Below are 18,613 nucleotides of genomic sequence, written 5' to 3' on the forward strand. Positions count from 1 at the left end.
CAAGCAGATGAGGACTGTGACGGTGCATTGATGAGCCAGGAGGGAGTTGGTACGGACGCTGTGGTTTGGCTGCAGGTGCTGTCAACACATACTCTACAGGTCTGCAGCACGTCATGTTGAAATGAATAAAACCTGTTATTTTCCTCTTCATCTGTCTCTCTTCCACTTATTTACCCCCCACCCTTTTTTCTTCACTCCATACAGATAAATATGGGATTATGAATATGCACAGCGCTTGTGAAAATGACTCAAACATGAGCTGTAACTGTGAACATTATCATTCCCCTGATGTGTCCACTTATTTCAACTGGAGAAGAAACAATTTATATTTTTAAAAGATGGATCCAAGTTCTAAGATTTCAAGGCTGACATGTCATCGTGCGGAGTCCAGAATAACAGAATCCGATGTGGCTGCACAAAAGTGCATTTTCCAACAGAAATGTTGTCATTCTGTCAGAATGCCTAAATTCCAACACAACTGATGCAAATAAACAGCATCGTAATTAACTGTTTCAAAAACATCCCGACCCTTTATAATGAGAGAGTGTTTATGTCAAAGGAGCACACACTATCTAATTTAGTCCACTGTGTATTGCTTTGTCTCCAAGTGATAAACTGCATCCTCTTTCCTCTTTGCTAAATATATTTTTATTGTTTTAATCCTTCAGAAAGTTTTTTTTCCATGTAATTCTATGGTATTTTCATGTTTTGTTTTGTGAATTACAAACATGGAGTAGTAACTGTGAACTATATTGGTTTTACTTGTTGAAATGTACGGTGGCTCTGAGAGCTTGTGTAGTTGCTTGTGTTGTCTAAAGCTGCAGTGCTTTCAGCATTCAGGACCACCATATACAGTGCTGTAGTACATTTGATTTCAAAACAGAATGAATTTTCCTTGACAGCATGATTTCAAGGGATGAAATTACAAACTGCACCTCATGTTCACCAGACAAACTATTACAGTGATACAAAATCCTGTAATTACAGGTTTATTATGCTATTAGGCACACCTCAGAACAGCTCTGGTATTTCAAACACTGCTTAATACCATTTAATCCCATAATGCATACCGTAATACCATCTTCTTCTTTTTTTAAAAAGCAACTTGTCATGAAAAGCAGCAGACACACCACAATGGCTTTGTTTGAAGACTGTAATGATGACTGATACAATTAATTTGTTAAAAATTAATTAGGGAGGTATGCCCTATCATCAAACATAATAATACGTTTTATGATTTTATGTTACTATTCTCACTGATAATGTCATGATGATTTCACTCTGTGGTTTTTATTTTCATGACCACATTAATTAAAAGGTTTTGGATTTCCTGGATCTTCTTGCCCATCTTGTGCAGTATGAGCCACTCACATCGATGGAAATAAACTGGATTACAATTTACAGTCCAGAAACTGCTGTTGTGGGGTACAACACTAACGATGAAATTGTTTATAAATCTCATGATTACCTTTCTTCCATCCACTACTGACCAAGTCAATGAAGTTGTTGACAGATTCAATGATAAATGAAAATTTTCACTTGACCCAATTGCTCCCACACAGATAAAAAAAAAACACACAAGTTCCCAAACCACTATGGAAAACTGGTGCAATTTGGCCAGCTGAGAGGGAACTGTTGAAAACCAGAGAGACGATGGAGGAAAAGCAAATTACATGTTCAACCAGACAGATCACATTTACATTTTTAATGCTGCAGTCAGGACAGACAGACAACCCTATTTCTTAAAAGTAATTTCACAAAACCATAATAATCCTTGTCTTCTGTTGATAGTCTCCTAATTTCACCACCTGCTTTCAGTCCTCATAATAACTACAAGACTGGAGAAATGGTGTAAATAACTAGCTTTGTTCATATTTTAACCTCTTCTTATTCTTATATGTAGGCCTAATTGAGGCAGTGGGTCCTCATGTATTTCATGTAGTTCCACGAACAACCATGGCCCAATTCTGTTTCCTATTGGAAACATTATTGACCATCAATTTAATTTCTATGCTGATTATACACAACTGTATGGCTCTATTTCCCCAAAACAACTCTCTTTGCCATTTTCTCACTGGCATTAGAACATGGCTTGGTAACAACTTTTTGATGGAGTTGATCAGCATTTACAACATCTTTATGTTCCATCCAAGGTTTTTTACTGCCTTTGTCCTTGTCCTGAGTAATGTTATTTCAGACTGTAGGCTTTTCCCTGTTTATTTCTTATCATTGGTTTTTGTCCCTATCTATTGTATGTTATTCGGTCGACTAATTACTGGCTCTCATTCAGAGTGCTTTTTACTGAATGTACTAAATTTCTTACTTACAGATTTATTTGATTATTTATTTTATGTGTGTGTCCTGCTCTGTGCAGCAGTTTAGGCTACACGTTTGTATTATAGGTGCTATATAAATGCAGCTGAGTTGAGTAGCACAGAGGTATGCATCCATGCCCTTGGAATAATTTCTCTTAATGAAGGTTGATGCTGCTTGTTTATGAGCTTGAATTCCATTGAGGAAAGTAACAGTTCCCGCTGCTGTTAAGACTCAACTGGACAGGAGGTCTGGGTGAGTAAACAGAGGTCTGGACAGCTTATGAGGTTCTTACCTTTAAATGTGTCACTTTTTCCAGTGGGCCTCCCACAGAGACCCCCCCCTCAGGTCCAGTAGAAGTAAGCAAACCTTTTACCAAGGTGAATGTCTGCAGTCAAAATGTGCAGGACTGCAGATGTTAAAATGTATAACAAATACATTTGTTTGCGAGTGTGTGTCTGTGAGTCAAAATTTCCTGTCTTTCTTTACACAATTTATAAAAATGAATTGAGAAGCCAGCTCCATCTGTTTGACGGCTCTCGCTGACTATTTTCGCTCTCCTTCTTTCTTTTCCCTCATCTTTTTGTGGAGTCACAGCATTGATATTGAATTATACTGCTTATTTGTTGAGGCCGCGTGTATACATTCAGAGCAGCATACGTTTCCTGTTAACATTGGAGGCTGAACTCACTTCCAAAAATTACAGCTTCTCAGGCCAGTTCTGCAGACCAGACCACTGCCTTGTCTAAATATCAGCCAAGCTCCAACATTGTCTATCCCAGATCTCAAAGTAGCTGTTGGCCAAACGGTGAATTGGACTGTTAATTACAATGAATCCGAACGAGACTCAAACCCATCTACAAAACATACATTTCTTCTTGTCATATAGGACACTGCCAACTATTTTCCTGTGAAATCTGACTACAAGCCGTGCATTTGTTACAGTGTAGAGTATGAAACACACACCTTCAAATCAAATCGAAAGAGCTTGTGCAATGAACTTCACAATGTTCACTATTTCAAGGAGCACAAGAAGCACAAAATCAACTAGAAATTGAACATTCAACATTTTAATTTTACAGGGGTTTGTTTTCCACCAGAGAGTTTATTTATTGTGATTAATAAGTCATACAAACATGAGCATTTTCTGTATCACATCATGATGCCATCCCTGTTGTGTTGCTGCTGGATGGAGAATGATGGGATTGCCGTCTTGGATCCTCTCTGAGCTGCTCTGATTGTGCATACAAAGCCAGTCGGAAATTGGAAGCAGTAAACAGAGGCCAGGTGGTGCTGTGAGCTGTCAAACAGCTCTGTGTATGATTGAAGACAACCTTGAGCTGGAACATAAACATCCCAGCAGGCTCTCGACCGTGCACTCAGCCCCTACAGCTTCACAGGCAGCCACGATGGACCCGGGGGTGGAGGGAGTTGGGGCGTGGGGGGACGGCTCTGTCAAAGATGGAAGGGGAGGGGAGAGTTATATGACTTGGCAGAAATATTAGAAATGGTACTTGTATGAGGCTTCCAAAGGGGGGATACTGTGGAGGTGTACCGACAGAGAGATTTTCTATGTGAATGTGCAGCCTCGCAGATAGAAAGACACACCTCCAAGAATAACAACACTCAAGTAAAACTGGAGTCTTATTTTCATAACTTTGGAAAATCAATTCTGTTCCTTATGAAAACACTGTACCCATCACAGAAAGTGTTGACATCTGTGAACATGGTGACAAACATAATCTATCAGGACAAGAAACATGAGATCAGACAAGTTGTAAAGACGCCAACAGCTTCAGGCCAACAGTCAGGAGAGACTTATTGAAAGAGGTGTTGGAAGAGTGATAAATACATTTATTTGATTTTGTGTGGAAAGGAGAAACTGAAGAAAGTGGAGCCTTTGGAGATTTGGCCTCATTGTGACAGTCATTTTACAAACTGTATAACACAAATTGTGTGATGAACTCATTAGGTGTAATGAAAATTTGAGGTGAAGGAAGTGAAGTTAGGCTGATCTGATACTACAAAGAATCTGAGGTGTTAACCAAAGCAAAAATGAAAGCAGAAATCCAGACTGCACTTTTATTATAGGCATAATTTATAGTTTTCTACTCAATATACCAGTATTTTTGGTCAATCTGTGTTTTTTGAGTAGCTAAAACTTCTTTGATTGTCTGGATGCTTATTTTCTTGCCCTAATTGACTTCTATTCACCAATGTTAGTATTTTCTTAAGTCTAACCACTTTGTCAGTGTTTGTGTTTGTTGTTGCTGTTTCATTTTGAAATTGCTGTGTCTTGTATTCCTGTGCTTGCCCTCCTGTGATTACTCATGTGTCCCACCTGTGTCTTGTTTCTCCCTATGTATATTTACCTCAGTGTTTTCCTATTGTTGGTTCGTCTGTGATTGTGAACGTTTCCTGTCTGCTTCTGTTTGAGTTCCTTTACTTCATACTGTAATTTGTAGATAATGGTTGATTTTCTTCGTCACCCTGTAGCTGCTTCCAAGTCTCTGTCTGCATTTTGGGTCCTCTGCAAGATTGCATACAGTCATCTTAAAGGGATATTATATTCTTCTCTTGGATGAGGGGTGAAACGTCTTCAAACGAGAGAAGAAGTCCAGTCTAACTCGGTGTCACGGTGCGTTGGACCATGGGTTAAATTTACGCCGGAATATCCCTTTAACAAGGTACGGCTGGTACAGTGGACAGACGAGGTAGTGCAATGGTTATCTCTTCCCATCAGTACACTGACTGCATCTAAAGAAACATATACCTTCTCTGCAAGAAAGTCCTCTGTCACACCCAGGCATCCATATTGTTTTTTGTTTGTTTCGGTCAGTAGAGCGATGGAGAGACAGAGAGAGAGAAATAGTTTCAGAGAGGACATTCTTACTTAATTGGGATCCTGAGTACATTTGTTTTCAATTAAGAGGTGTGCTTTGTTTGCATTCACTCTCTCCCTTTGTTTCTGCTGCTTTTCTCAATACACTTCAATCAGCATGGACTCAAAACTGCCTGATCACACTGCACCTTCCAGTATGATGGCTGACAAATACAGCTTCCACATAATTTTCATCCATAACTCCTCAGTTAAGAAGCTAGTTGATTCTGTACAGTGCTCCATGTATGTTTCAGTTTTGGATATTATTCCTCACCCAATGTTTTGGTTAAAGGTTGATACTTTAATTAATCTGAAATCTCCACTGATCCTGACATCAAGCCTGACAATGAACCTGCTGAGAGGAGACTCTGCTGTTCATAAGGATATTAATGTGTTGGCACACTTTTGCTTGAAACTGTAATCCACCTGCAAATCATAAATAAGTGCATGCACTAAACAGAGTTTTTCTGCTTATTCCAATGGCTGTTAGCCAGCCACCAGCCTTGAGGGGTGTGGGCCCTGCCAGGGGTCAAAGAAGGTGATTGGCTGATGAAGTCAGTCTGGGATTGATGCCCAATTTCTCCAGCTCCTAGATGAATACTTCATCTCCTTTCCTCATTAAGGAATCCATGTGGATCTGGAGGAGGAGTTGATAGAAATGAACAATTCACAGGGAGGAAAACATTGGCTCATTGGAGCCACGAAATAACGACACTGTAGAAACAAACAAACAACGGGCTGAAAAGCATTATTTACTACAGCATCTTAAGGTGATGCATGACAAAGGGAGGTACATGGTGAAACATCTGGACATCACCAATACCATAGTTTCCAGTAGTTAACTGTGCAGGATATCTATTCTCACTCAAGAGTTAGCTTGACATGTTCACTTACTGACATACACTACTCACAAAAAGTTCTGTATGAACCTTTTACATTTTCCATAAATTTCAACCTTAAGTTGATATTCCTAACTTTTTGTGAGTCAACTGCATATCTGCATTTGTATGTTGCAACAACTGTCTGTGTGTAGTCATTTTAATAGCTCTGTAACAGGGAAGCAGTGAGAGTACCGGTATGGGGCTTAAGCTAACTATTAGTTTCATGATGGATCAACCTGCCAAATATTTTCTCAACAATCAGCTGATTTTTTTTTTTTTTTTTTTTGGGGGGGGGGGGGTCATTAAACTGCTGGATGATGGTGATCGCATAAAACACAGACATTCAACTTTCCATCACATATCAGACAAAGAGAAGCAGCAAATCCTCACAAATGAGAGGCTTGGATCAGGGAAGATTTTACTCCAAATATGTATGAATTAACTAATCCTTTCATCTCTACAGTGTAATGTACTCTTAATCAGTTAATGTATTGCTGTTTTATGTTTTATGTTATGTTTTTTGCTGTGTTGAGCATATGCATAGATATTAGCTTCTTTTATTCAAAGTCTGAATAAACGTGTCTTCCTCACTTGCTGTAAGAGAAATGTCTGGAATATAATCCACTGCCTGCAACCACAAAATGAAAAGAAGCTGATTTGGACTACAGTTCTCCCTTCTTGGTATAATTCCTGTAGTGAAAAATTAGTCCATCTGATCCATATTAGCACATGAATGAAAAAAAAAAAAGGAAATATGCTCATGTTCGGTCAAGGGTCTTTTGGCATCTTATGGGCATACGTATTTCATTAGTTCACACAGATGCAAGCAATATAATCTCAAAGAGCATTTTTACTGGCATATCTTTACGGCCTCTACACTACAGTATTTGAAGGGTTGGACCATTTTCCACAATGACCCTGTGGCACTTTGTTGGAGTCTTACAACGTTACCACCATGACAATGGCCTGAATGTAGCACTATAGTGTAGCAGTTTGGACTCCTACCTACTTACTTTAAGGACAGCCTAGCTGCTTCTATTCAGGGGCATTAGGGGGCATCGCAGCCTAACTTTGAGGGGAACCTCAGCTTGCAATTTTTTCTCCCCCACTCACACACACACACACACACACACACACCAGGGATATCTGATGTCAGTGAATTGATATTATTGTTGCAGTTGATGTGGTGGTCTCCACCCAGCCTTTCCACTGGTTGCAAATAAAAATAAAAATGCAGATGGAACTTTATAGATAACAGAAAAATAGTAGGATCTTGCAATTTAGGTTGTGAACCAATGGAAAAAATTATATAAAAAATACAGCAGCAGTTGATTTGTTGAATAAAAATGAAAATCAGGTGATGAAATGAGAAAAATAGCCTATCACCTACATCAACTGAATGAATCAACAGAATTTCAACTGCTCTGGATGTGATGGTAGCTATAGTATTGCCAATATATGTCTGAGTTTGTGTGCATGCCTTCAAAATAATACCGGTGTGGTTTGCATGTTTGCATAGTGTTTATTTGTGTGTGCACCTGTGCATGTAGCCTACAAGTGTGTGTTTGGCAGCAGTGGCATCTTGGTGCCGCATGCATCTCAGCAACTCTCTCATTTTCCCCCCAATGTGACCGACTGACTGCTGGCTGCTGTGCATTGGTTGGTACTGTTTACACGTTTGGGCGTGACAGTCACAAAAGAGTTCCCGCTTATGGAGCATAAACGGGACCGGACCACCCACGTGGTCAAAAAAAAAAAAAAAAAAAAAAGAGAGAGAGAGAGAGAGAGAGAGAGAGAGAGAGAGAGAGAGAGAGAGAGAGAGAGAACAAGTGAACTTTGAGGAGCATGATTCTTTGATGGACCAAGTCGGATTACAATGCGATCTTTTTTTCTCTCCTCACAAAACTAAGGCACTTTTTTTTCATCTTCATCATAACTGACGCGTTTCCATCTCCGCAGGGGGCGGATATCACGGATTTGTCCGGAAAGCTCTCCCCACCTGGGCTGAAGATGGTAAGTGCGCGGCTGGCAGCCAGACAAGCTGCTGCTGCTGGCTCAGGTGTGAATTCCGGTGCTCCATCAACTATATTGTGTTATTTTGTATAATTTGGAATTTTCTCAGTGTTAAATTTACACATCTTTGATTTTAAATGTAGCCTATCCTAAACTTTTTTAACTGTGTTTCTAATGAAATTCTTACTTTTACTGTGAGCCGAAGGCAATTTTCCACCATGTTGAAAGATGTATTGTATTGTATTGTAAATGGCTTGTTTACATGAATAACAAATATATATATATATATATATATATATATATATATATATATATATATATATATATATATATATATATATATATATATATATATATTTTTACTATTTTATAGCCTGTATGATTACTATATGATTATATGTTATAGTGGGACATACTATGCTATAGGACCTCCCCATAACCGCTGTAATCTGAGGCTTTAGCTGCTGGTGGTAATAAAAAAAAAAACATCAAAGTTGGAAATTTCAGGTCTGACATTCCTCGGCCCCCTTCCGACCCACGGACCGTGTCTACCGTGCCTCAGACTTCAGGTCCTCTCCGGGAAATGCATCATTCGGGGGGACATGCAAGGCACTATGTGAAAAACCTCCACCTCAAAAAAAAAAAAAAAAATTATAGCTGCTGCGCAGCGATGGGTCGGGTCCGGGCTACTTTTGGGCAAATTTAGGCAATTCTGAGCAACAAACAGGAGAATAGGAAGACAAGACAATTGTCCTTATAATGTCCAATTTGCATCAGTTGAGGCTTGAACCCACAACCTCAGGAACCAAAGACCATTGTCTATCGCACTGAGCTAATTGACAAGTGGCAGTTCAACAGTGGCTTCACAAAATGAGTAAACCATTCACTGTCGTGTAGGCAGATTTGAAACCACAGTAAAAAGAAAAATCAGTTTTTGAGGTAAAATAATGATATGTATTTGTCAAACATCTACTATGAGTCTAAGATGTTAGGAGCCTTCGCGCATGGACCAGTCCAAGGTATTTTTTTTTTTTTTAAATTTAGAGGCTTGCTGTGATGCCACCATTAGGACAATTGTCTTGTGTTTCATATTGAGGTCAACTGACATTTTGATATGTCATCATCACCATCACCCTTGATGGGTCTCGAACTCACAACCTCTGACACCAAGAACCAGCTCCTAACTCGCTGAGCTAATTGGCTGGTGGTGTGACCTGCTGTGTAGCTTCATTTATCCACTCAGGGAGTCAGTGCCCAGGCAGCTGTTGTCAAGGCAGATTTCAGAAAGTCAGAAATTCTATTATCTAAACAAAAATCTGTTAATACATAAATTGCGTTTAGACAGCAAAACAGCTTAAGGACATGTGACATTTTGATCCGTCATCATCATCACCATCACCCTTGCTGGGTCTCGAACTCACAATCTCTGACACCAAGAACCAGGTCCTAACTCACTGAGCTAATTGGCTGGTAGTGAGACCTGCTGTGTAGCTTCATTTATCCACTCAGGTGAGCCAGTGCCCGGGCAGCTGTTGTGATGAAATGGTCAAAATGTCAATAATTCAGTCATCTAAACAAAAATCTGATAATACATAAATTGCATCTTGACAGCATGGAAATGTTGGTGATTTGTTTTTAATGATAAGTGTTTTGCTTCATAAGAGAAAATCTGATGTTTATAAATTCCACTCTCACATTGACTGCAGTTGTTCCCATGAGAGCAGAATTCAAAATGTTCTAGAAAATTCAGTTTTTGAGTTAAAATTCTGATATTTGCTAAACTTCATCAACCATGACTCCAGAATATTGTCATTTTTTTTCAGGAAGATTGAAAATGTATTTATCAAGAATTTGATGGTATATGTTTACAGTACTGTTTGCAGTCAAACGTTTTCATGCACTGTAGGCTCAAATTTTGCTTAATCAAAAATCCGAGAAACAAGTTTTGTGGAGGACGGTCTGGAGATGCTCTCTAGCAAGTTTGGTGTCAATTGAGCAAAAATTGTGGGAGGAGATACATTTTAAAAGTTTTACAGTTATTGAAAAAAACAGAGTGATGGACTTCATAATTTGTAATAAGTTTAAGTGGACAAAAGTTTCAGCAGTATTGAGGCTACATTGTGGTGAAGTTTCAACACTGTAGCATCTACCGTTGGTTTGGTAGGAATTTTTAAAGTTTTTAAATTTAAACGCTTATTGTGCCCCCCCTAGGAGGGGGGGGCACATGTCCTTGGAGTTGAGTGAATCTGGCATGGGACTGAACCTTTGTGCAAAGTTTGGTGAGTTTTCGCCCATGGGAAGTATGACTTCCTTGGAAGAAGAAAGAAAGAAAGAAAGAAAGAAAGAAAGAAGAAGAAGAAGAATTCCTAGGAATACAATAGTGTCCTGTCAGCTGCGCTGCCCGGACCCTAAAAACACCAAAAGCACCAAGTTGGTTTGGCTGTAGCCTACGCGCACCTCCCCTGAAGTTGGAGATGCACACATGAGGTCTCTCTGCCTGGGTGGTCTCTCTACTTTAGTGAGCTGTTGCTAAGCAGCTAATAATAGTCGTGTTTGCTGAGTAATTTTTGCCCTTCTGGAACCAATCAGATGCAAGAAAGTCCTGCAATCTGACAGCCCCAGAGGCGGGATCTCGAGTTTTCCCCCCCCTTTTCACCCCTCCTCCTCCGCTGCCTCCAAATGGAGAGAGGTCTTTTCTCCTCTTCTATTGAATCTCAGAGTTGGCCGTGACGCGCGGCCCAGGGGAAGACCACATAGATCTCACCAGAATGCCACGACCATCGAGGTTTCTTACCCGACGACTCGTGTATGGGAATCAGTTCGCGCACGTCGCTTTTTGAGAGAAACTGACTTATTTTTAAGAGACACGGTGAGTGCGGTGAGAGCGGCGGAGACCTCCGGATCACGAAATGTTGGGATGGAAGGCGCAGACTTTGACTCGCCGTCTCCAACAGGAGTATGAAGTCCTACTTCACGGGTGTGAGATCTCCGAGAGTGAAACTCTATTGCCTTGGGATATCGCTGCACGCTTTCGGGGAAATACTATAAAGTGGGAAACGGTTACAATCTCGCAGTCCCCGCAACATGGCCTCGGCTGCTAATGCGCCCTCCGAGCAGGAAAACAGAGACCCCGATCGGCCGAGAGTAACGCGGAGGAACAGGGGGAACTATACCCGCAACACACCGCTGGATTTGGAGTATTTGCAGCGGCCGAGTTACTGCGATGCGGGGTTTGCTCTGGAGCAAATAACCGAGGTGCTTATCTCTCATCTTAACCGGGAAGCAGCTTTAATGCGCTCGGTTTCATTGTATCCGCTGAAAAAAAGTGGACAAAACTTTGTCCAGTCGCTGCTAGGTAACGGGGACGGGTTGGGCAAAAGGGGGGAGACACAGGGGTAAGGCAAGGTTGTAGCGATCCGAGCAAGGGTTGTGTTTTGTGCAACATTTCCCACTCTCCCCACGCCGAGCCGGCTTTCTGTTTGTAAGGATGCAGAGATGAGTTGTTTCTGCAACAAGTCGATCGTTCCCTGCTACTACATCCCAGCATAACGGTCTGAGACGGGGCACAACATGCACCTCTCACTACACAGTCAACACTACCGCTGACTTTTGTTTCATAACATCTAGCTGGATGTTTTGTTTGCAGCTGCATTAAGAGTTTAGGTGGTCGCGGTGCAGGTTTGTGTGACAGAATCGCACAGCTTGAGTAAGAAGAGAGTAGGGGGGGGGGGGGGGGATCCATGTGGCTGCTCCTCTTTCGTTCACAAATAACTGCGAGTGTCCCTGCGATGGCTCCTCCACTCGCTCCCCCATGCAGGCCGGAACACACGGGCTGCTGCTGGACGGGGAGTGGAGTTGTGTGTGTGTGTGTGTGTGTGTGTGTGTGGTATTTGTGGGTTTTACCACATGCACATTTTCAGGGTGCTTGAAGCCTCCATGGTATTTTTCAGTGTATCCACAGTGACTACTGTTATTTTGCACATCCAGAGCCAGGTTTTTGTTTGCATGAGGATGTGTGTGTGTGTATGAAGAAGAGGCACAGGGGAGGTGGTGTATCATCACCAGGCCACCTACTGTATAATTGTGTCTTGACAGCTATCTCCTGTTATTTACCTCCACCCACTCGGGAGATCCAGCTGCAAAACCCTGTTTTTGGTGCAAAGCAATAACACCAACCCATACTGTCAGGCTTCATAAGTCATCGCTGTGGCAGTGAAATGACAAGAAGTGGGAGCAGGCTGTGTGTAGGTGACCTCTGTATGGGGGGTGAAGATATCTTTTTTTTGCATGAATCCTGCTAAGGTTACAGTTTATACATGTTACTGATATGACAGAACCTGTGTCTCTCGCTCTGGGGAGTCTTTTGTGGTCTCCACTCGTACCCTGGCAGATGTGTATTTCAGTCACTAAAGGTTAGCGGAGCATGACACTGATTGACTCTATATTGTGATCACAGCTCCTATCTCCCTTAAAGGCTTTATTATAGAAGCATTTGAAGTCACCCAGCGAATCATAACAACTAATAATGGTTTAAATATTGGAAGACTCACATTTGGGACCACCTGCATTAGTCATTTATCTGCCTGTGTAACATTGACTCTTTTCTGTTGAACCCCACAGATTCACCTGTCCAGGTAAGTCCATGTGTCTTGCACTTGTAATTGACATTAACCTCAGGACTTTTCTCTGATTGTAGGGGAAGGCGACCGGGAGGAAAGCACCGCTATGGCTGAGAGCGAAATTCCAGAGACTTTTATTTAGGCTGGGCTGTTACATACAAAAGAACTGCGGAAAGTTTTTGGTTGTGGGCCTCATGATTTTCGGAGCTTTCGCTGTGGGCTTACGGGCAGCTAATTTGGAGACGGATGTGGAGAAACTCTGGGTGGAAGGTAAGACATTATTATTCATCTATACTATGCAGTGTGTGTGTTTGAATGTCAGATGCAAGGACTACTCTTTAGTTTGATAATGCATGTTAGGATGGGCATAGGATGGTTTAGACTGGAAGAAGACTAGGTTGGTGGGTGCTGCTGAACAAGCCAGGGGGATTGTTTATTGTTTAGGTCCTGGCAAGTGGCCCAGTCAGACTTGCAAATCATTTTATTTCTCCTAACATACTCACAGCTCCTCAAACAGTGTTAGATGCACATGGCAAGTTGTGCAAGAAATGCCTGTAACTTAGCCCAGAAGTAAAGTTGTAATTAAGTTCATAAGCAGCTTTTGGGGTAGAGGAAATTTTTTTGTCAAAGCCGCCATTTTGTGAGAGTGTGTGAGTGTGTGTGAGTGTGTGTCTGCCTGCCCCCAGCAGTTGAATGCTCAGAGACTGTGTGTGGTCCCGTTTTGGACAGCTCTCAACTTTCCAAAAAAGATTTGTCTCCGGCTGCAGGGAAAAAGCGGAGTGGGGAAAGGAACTCCGGGTTTGTGGAGTGGAGGGGCTACTAACTTGATAAGTTTTTTTTCCTCTTTTTTTTTTTTTTACTAACAACTTAAGGAGAATGAATGTTTTTAAGGAAAATGAGAACAGTGCTTATGGGTGGTGCTTGAGGGGGGTAAGGGGAAGGGGCTGTGCTTTTTTCCTTCCCTTTGATCCGCATTCCTGCACTTAGGGCTAGAGTGTGCTCTGGGAGTCATGAATGGAGGAGCAGATTTTGCTGCTGAGAAATTGAACAAGTACTTTTCAGGAAAAGGGAATAGAAAAAAAAACTGTCATAATCCACAGTTGTCTGTGTGTTTGACACAACTGCTTCTTCTCCATCTTATCTAACATCTCAACGTAAAATGTGAGATCAAACATTAAAGCTGTATGATTCCTGCGCATATCAAACACCCCACCTCCTCCTCGGGTTGGCTGTTCTCTCCTTGCGTGCTGCTGCAGGGGTCTGACAGACAACATGTTCTTCTAATGTGTGGCGCAGGCGCAGTTGGCAGCGGTTTAAGCAGAGGGGAGCCTCCGTTGGTGCAGGACTCCTGACTGTAGTTGGGGGAACATACTGTTTTCACACCCTTTTCACATGTCAGCCCACGGTCATGTGTGCTACAGCGAGGGGCACCGTATTGAACCGAACGGTGGTAGGACAGTGTAACCTTTACTACTGGCCTTCTACAGATTGGCATTGACGGTTGAACTTAATTAATCAAGAAATCAGTTGAGAGAAAAGTAGCCGCTGACTATTATGAGACGTAATCATTATAAATGGAATAATTAATTTGCTGGGAAGAACCCCTACAGTGTGAGGAGTGTCATAGTTTTCATGTTTCACATCCTGGTAAATAGAACATCTGTGGATCTTTTAATGATCAATAAAACCCTGAAGGACATAACTGAGGTTGTGGTCACTTGAGAATAGCATTTCCCTTTGTTTAGTCTTCTATCGCCGCTCTGGAAGTGTCTGTGGAAGTATTGAGCACAGGAGGACAGCAGAGAAAACGCATGAGACAGTTATCTATGGATGTTTAAATATTTTGTTTTACCATTTAAATACCCTGTAACTGACACAAAATTAAATTGCAGACATTTTACAGCCACCTCATTCCTCTCTCTTGCCACCTCATTAGTCGACACAAAACTAGTCTATAAGGATAATTAGGTGAAGTATGTGGAGTTTTTTATTAGCCGATATTCTGATGTTGCAGCTTCTCAAATGTGGAGATTTGCCACTGTTGTCTGCTTCATATCTTTGTGAATGAGGCATCCTGTGTGGGGTCAAATACACCTCTTTAGGTGTCCACTAACTTGCAATGGTCATTCGTCACTATGATGAGTCATTTTGTGTAGATTAACCCATAGATTAATCAATTCAAATAAGAATTTCGTTGTAGGTATTAGAGGTCGACCGATTAATCGTTTTGGCCGATTAATCGGCGCCGATAGGACATTTTACAAACTATCGGAATCAGCTGAACTTGGCTCCGATAGTGGCCGATGGCTGCAGTTTTTTCCACAGCGCCATAAACTGCTTCTTCCCTGCCGCTCTCTGTCTCTCTGATCACTGAGGGGCGGGGCTGCTCTTCACACACACACAGAGCATGGGAGAGAGAGAGACAGGGTGAGTGCAGCAGCAGCAGCGGAGAAGTGACCCAGGTGAGGGAAGGTGCGGTGCGACCGCAGTAAGAGAGAGGCGGCAGGTGGAGGGGCTGAACACTGTAGTATTTTCTCTTAATCATATAGCCTAAGGGTTCCTGCATAGATAATGTGGTGGCGGCTGCCACGCTAAATATGTCACCGCCACCAGCTCACGAGTCAGTGTTTTTTTTTTTTTTCCCCCTCCGGCTTTTTGTGCTTTTATTTTGAAAGGACAGCTAGAGAGCGACAGGAAGAAGGAAGAGAGAGCGCCGCTACAGCTTCAGAGTTGGGGCAGACGCACAATAATGGCTCTTTACACTACAAAGTTGGGCTCTATGGGCTCTACTCGACTTGGTTTAGGTCCTGTTCCATAACAGCGAGTTCCTCCTCAGCGGGGACGGGGTCGTCATATCACGGCCGCTACGTGCGTCTCGCGCGTCTCGCTCTCTTTTTTCTCTCCTCCCGTCAGCTCCAAACACACTCGTTCAACTCGATCACGATCATTACAGCGTGGTTTTTCTTTTTACAGTCTATGGGTTTTCCACACAGTAGGCTGATTGTAGTGAAACAGTCACCTGTTAATGTACGGCGTAACCACACCACGAGCTAACGTGTCCTGTTTAGTTACAGTCTCCTCTCCTGCAGCGTCACGTCCTCACTACAGCTGTTCTGATGTAAACAAACTCGTGTGGAGTTCGGCTGTTCGTCACTCACAGGGTCCAGGGATGATTCAGTGTCCCACATCCTTTAGTTTTACACTAGCTAATAGCTATATATTATTATAAAAAAAAAAAAAAAAAAAAAAAATTAAAAAAAATTAATTAATATATAAAAAAAAAAATTTCGTGGGGGGGGGGGATATCGGCCGATTAATCGGCTATCGGCTTTTTCCTGCTCCAAACTATCGTTATTATATCGGAATTTAAAAATCCACTATCGGTCGACCTCTAGTAGGTATTGCATCAAACTCATTGGCACATACAGTATGAACCCACTCTTGTCTTCCATATAAGTCACACTGTTACCCCTGATGTTGAACCTGACAGACATTTGAACTAGGTGTTGTGACCTCTGGTAGACATCTACGACATGGACACACACTGCCTCCATACTGACACACAGAGACCTGCTCATTCGCACACAGACACTGACAAAGAGACTGGGCTGCTGTGGTTTCCTAGGTCCCGGTACGTGAGGGGTTCCAGATGTTGGTAGGGAGAGATCTGTTTGTTTAGATTAGACTGCACAGCTGAGGGATAGATTAGTTCTGCCTGGACCGTGGAACGCTGTGCTGGGCCGTGCTGGGGGACTGGCCCATCGTCCGAGAGGAAAAAGAGGAGAGAGGAGGAGAGGACAAGAGCGGCTGTTTATGTTTCATTTGGAACTGCCCTCCGCAGGCGACCCATGGACGACCCCGCCTGGAAGCTGTGTGGCCTGTGGACTCACACACACGCACGCAGACACACACACATTCACTCACACAATACACCCATCTCATATTAGATCCCTCAATTCCTTCACAACTGACCGGAGCTGCATTTCCACGTTTGCAATCTCATTCCTCCTCTGTCGTCACCTGCTGTCTAGTCGTGCTGAGGAGGCGGAGGTCTACAGCAGACCACCATTAACTGCGGGGCCGGAGTCAGCGAGTGTGTTTATTCTACACTTTATCACATGCCACAGCTTTCGCAGGGATTGTCTCCTCTCACACGGTGCTCACTCAGCACTGTTTATAAACACTCAGGACACAGGAAGTTCTGTTTATTAGACAAAGCGACAGAGACCAATTGGGAGTGAGATCCACGCCTGCACAAAGAGGTGAATGTGTCGAACCCCCGAGGATGTGTCAGGGTTTTTTGTTTTGCTAGAAGACATTTATGGGAATATTTCTCGTAGAAATCTTTTCTTTCCCTCCGACCCCACATGATAACGACAGTGGCTCGTATTTAAAGCAGATTGCATCCACACTGCAGATAGATGCTGTTTATTTGCATTGCAACACTCGCAGGAAATTATTAGCCGAAAAACAGTAAATTGTAGTATTGTGGTCCCCTATCTTGCTCATCCCCACACTCAAGCATGGCTCGCTGCCCTCCGTGTGCTTTTCCTCAGTGTCGGAACACAGCCCGTTGGCCTGTGTTCGACTCCAGATCCATCCTCAGTTTCAAATTGCAGATGATTCTAGATGATCTTGCGATGATTAACTATAAGCCACGTTCGGGGAGCAGAGATGTACAAGAGAGGAATAAGACCCCTTTAGAGTTCCTCCTGGCCACAAATGGAAAACGGAGCCATCCCTTGGCATTCTGGGTTAAGGCAAACAGGCCAAATTGTAAAGAAAATAGCAGCACCGGCTGCCTCTAATTAAAACAGTATCGCGTAAACATTGGCCTTCCTGTAGGACGGACCCTCACTCTTTCACTCTGTTTCTGTGCTGAGAGCAGGGGCTGGAGATGTGGCTGTGTGGTTGCAAGGCTGTGTTGATGGGGGAGTGGGTACATGGAGGAGAAGATTTGGAAACAGGGCTTTTGAAGCTTGAGCTCTGGGCAAGGGTTGAAGTTGAAACTGGGGGTGAAGCAGATGATCTTGAGCTGTACTGTAATCTGGGCTGAGATGTGGTTCGCTAGTAGCTTTAGCATCGACTGCAGAGAGGATGGAGGGCCGTAGCATTCAGAGGATGTCTTTTGTTTTCATTGTTCGTGGACTTGAGCTGAGCTACACAGAGATATGTGTCAGTGATTCAATTTGAAATGAGTTTATGGTCCCCAGATTTATGGCCCGGACTGGGGGCACAGGGCGATGGATTGTAGTCTGAAGGCTACAGACTTGAGGGGAGGCCCCTGGTCCCGGAGAGCTTTCTTGGGGGGCATAAGTGTAGAGGCCAGGGGCCGCGGGGGTAGACCCCTGGGACCCTGAGGTCATCTCGTAGAGGCCCTGCTATTTAAAACCTCACCTGATACTCACCCTGTGGCCTGGGTGCAGAGTGAAGACTCGCAGCAGAGAGGAGGGGGGAGGGGAAGAACGGGGGGGGGGGGGGGGGGGGGGGAGTAATGCAGCACAAGTCGCAGCTGTCACCAGGCCTTGTTTGCATCTTGTATATGTCCATGTGTGTGTGGGTGCACATGTTCACGTTTGTGTATGCCTGTAGTGTATCTCAGAAGAGTATGTGTTGTTCCCCTGTATCAGTATTTCCTTAATGAGTTTTTATTCAATCTTTTGACATCTGTCCTCCAGCAGAGGGCAGTGAATGTGGTGCAGTTGTTTTTTTTACTGCATTATAAGATCTGACTCAAATAAATATCCAAACTCTGCATTAGTGTGGGTCATCATGCTGCTTTAATTACACCATATACGTTGAGCAATGACACAACTGAGAAAAGACAAACTCAAACTTGCACTCCCTGAATGTTCATGATTTACTGGTCGTCTGACCTGAAAAGCAGCTGCCTGCTTCATCCCTAT

General features: G+C 42.8%; 1 protein-coding gene across 1 annotated transcript in view; it reads left to right on the forward strand.

Moving 5' to 3' along the window:
- The first annotated feature begins 10,819 nt into the window (after positions 1-10,819).
- The window catches only part of ptch1 (patched 1), a 47,291-nt gene continuing 39,497 nt past the window's right edge, over positions 10,820-18,613 (forward strand). Inside the window, exons 1-2 of the mRNA XM_083979653.1 lie at positions 10,820-11,343; positions 12,785-12,977. Of these exons, the coding sequence (XP_083835779.1) occupies positions 11,173-11,343; positions 12,785-12,977 (364 nt within the window). The 5' untranslated portion in view covers positions 10,820-11,172. The remainder of the gene's footprint in view (positions 11,344-12,784; positions 12,978-18,613) is intronic.

This window comes from Trachurus trachurus (genome assembly GCF_905171665.1).
Source record: "Trachurus trachurus genome assembly, chromosome: 9".
Lineage (NCBI taxonomy): Eukaryota > Metazoa > Chordata > Actinopteri > Carangiformes > Carangidae > Trachurus > Trachurus trachurus.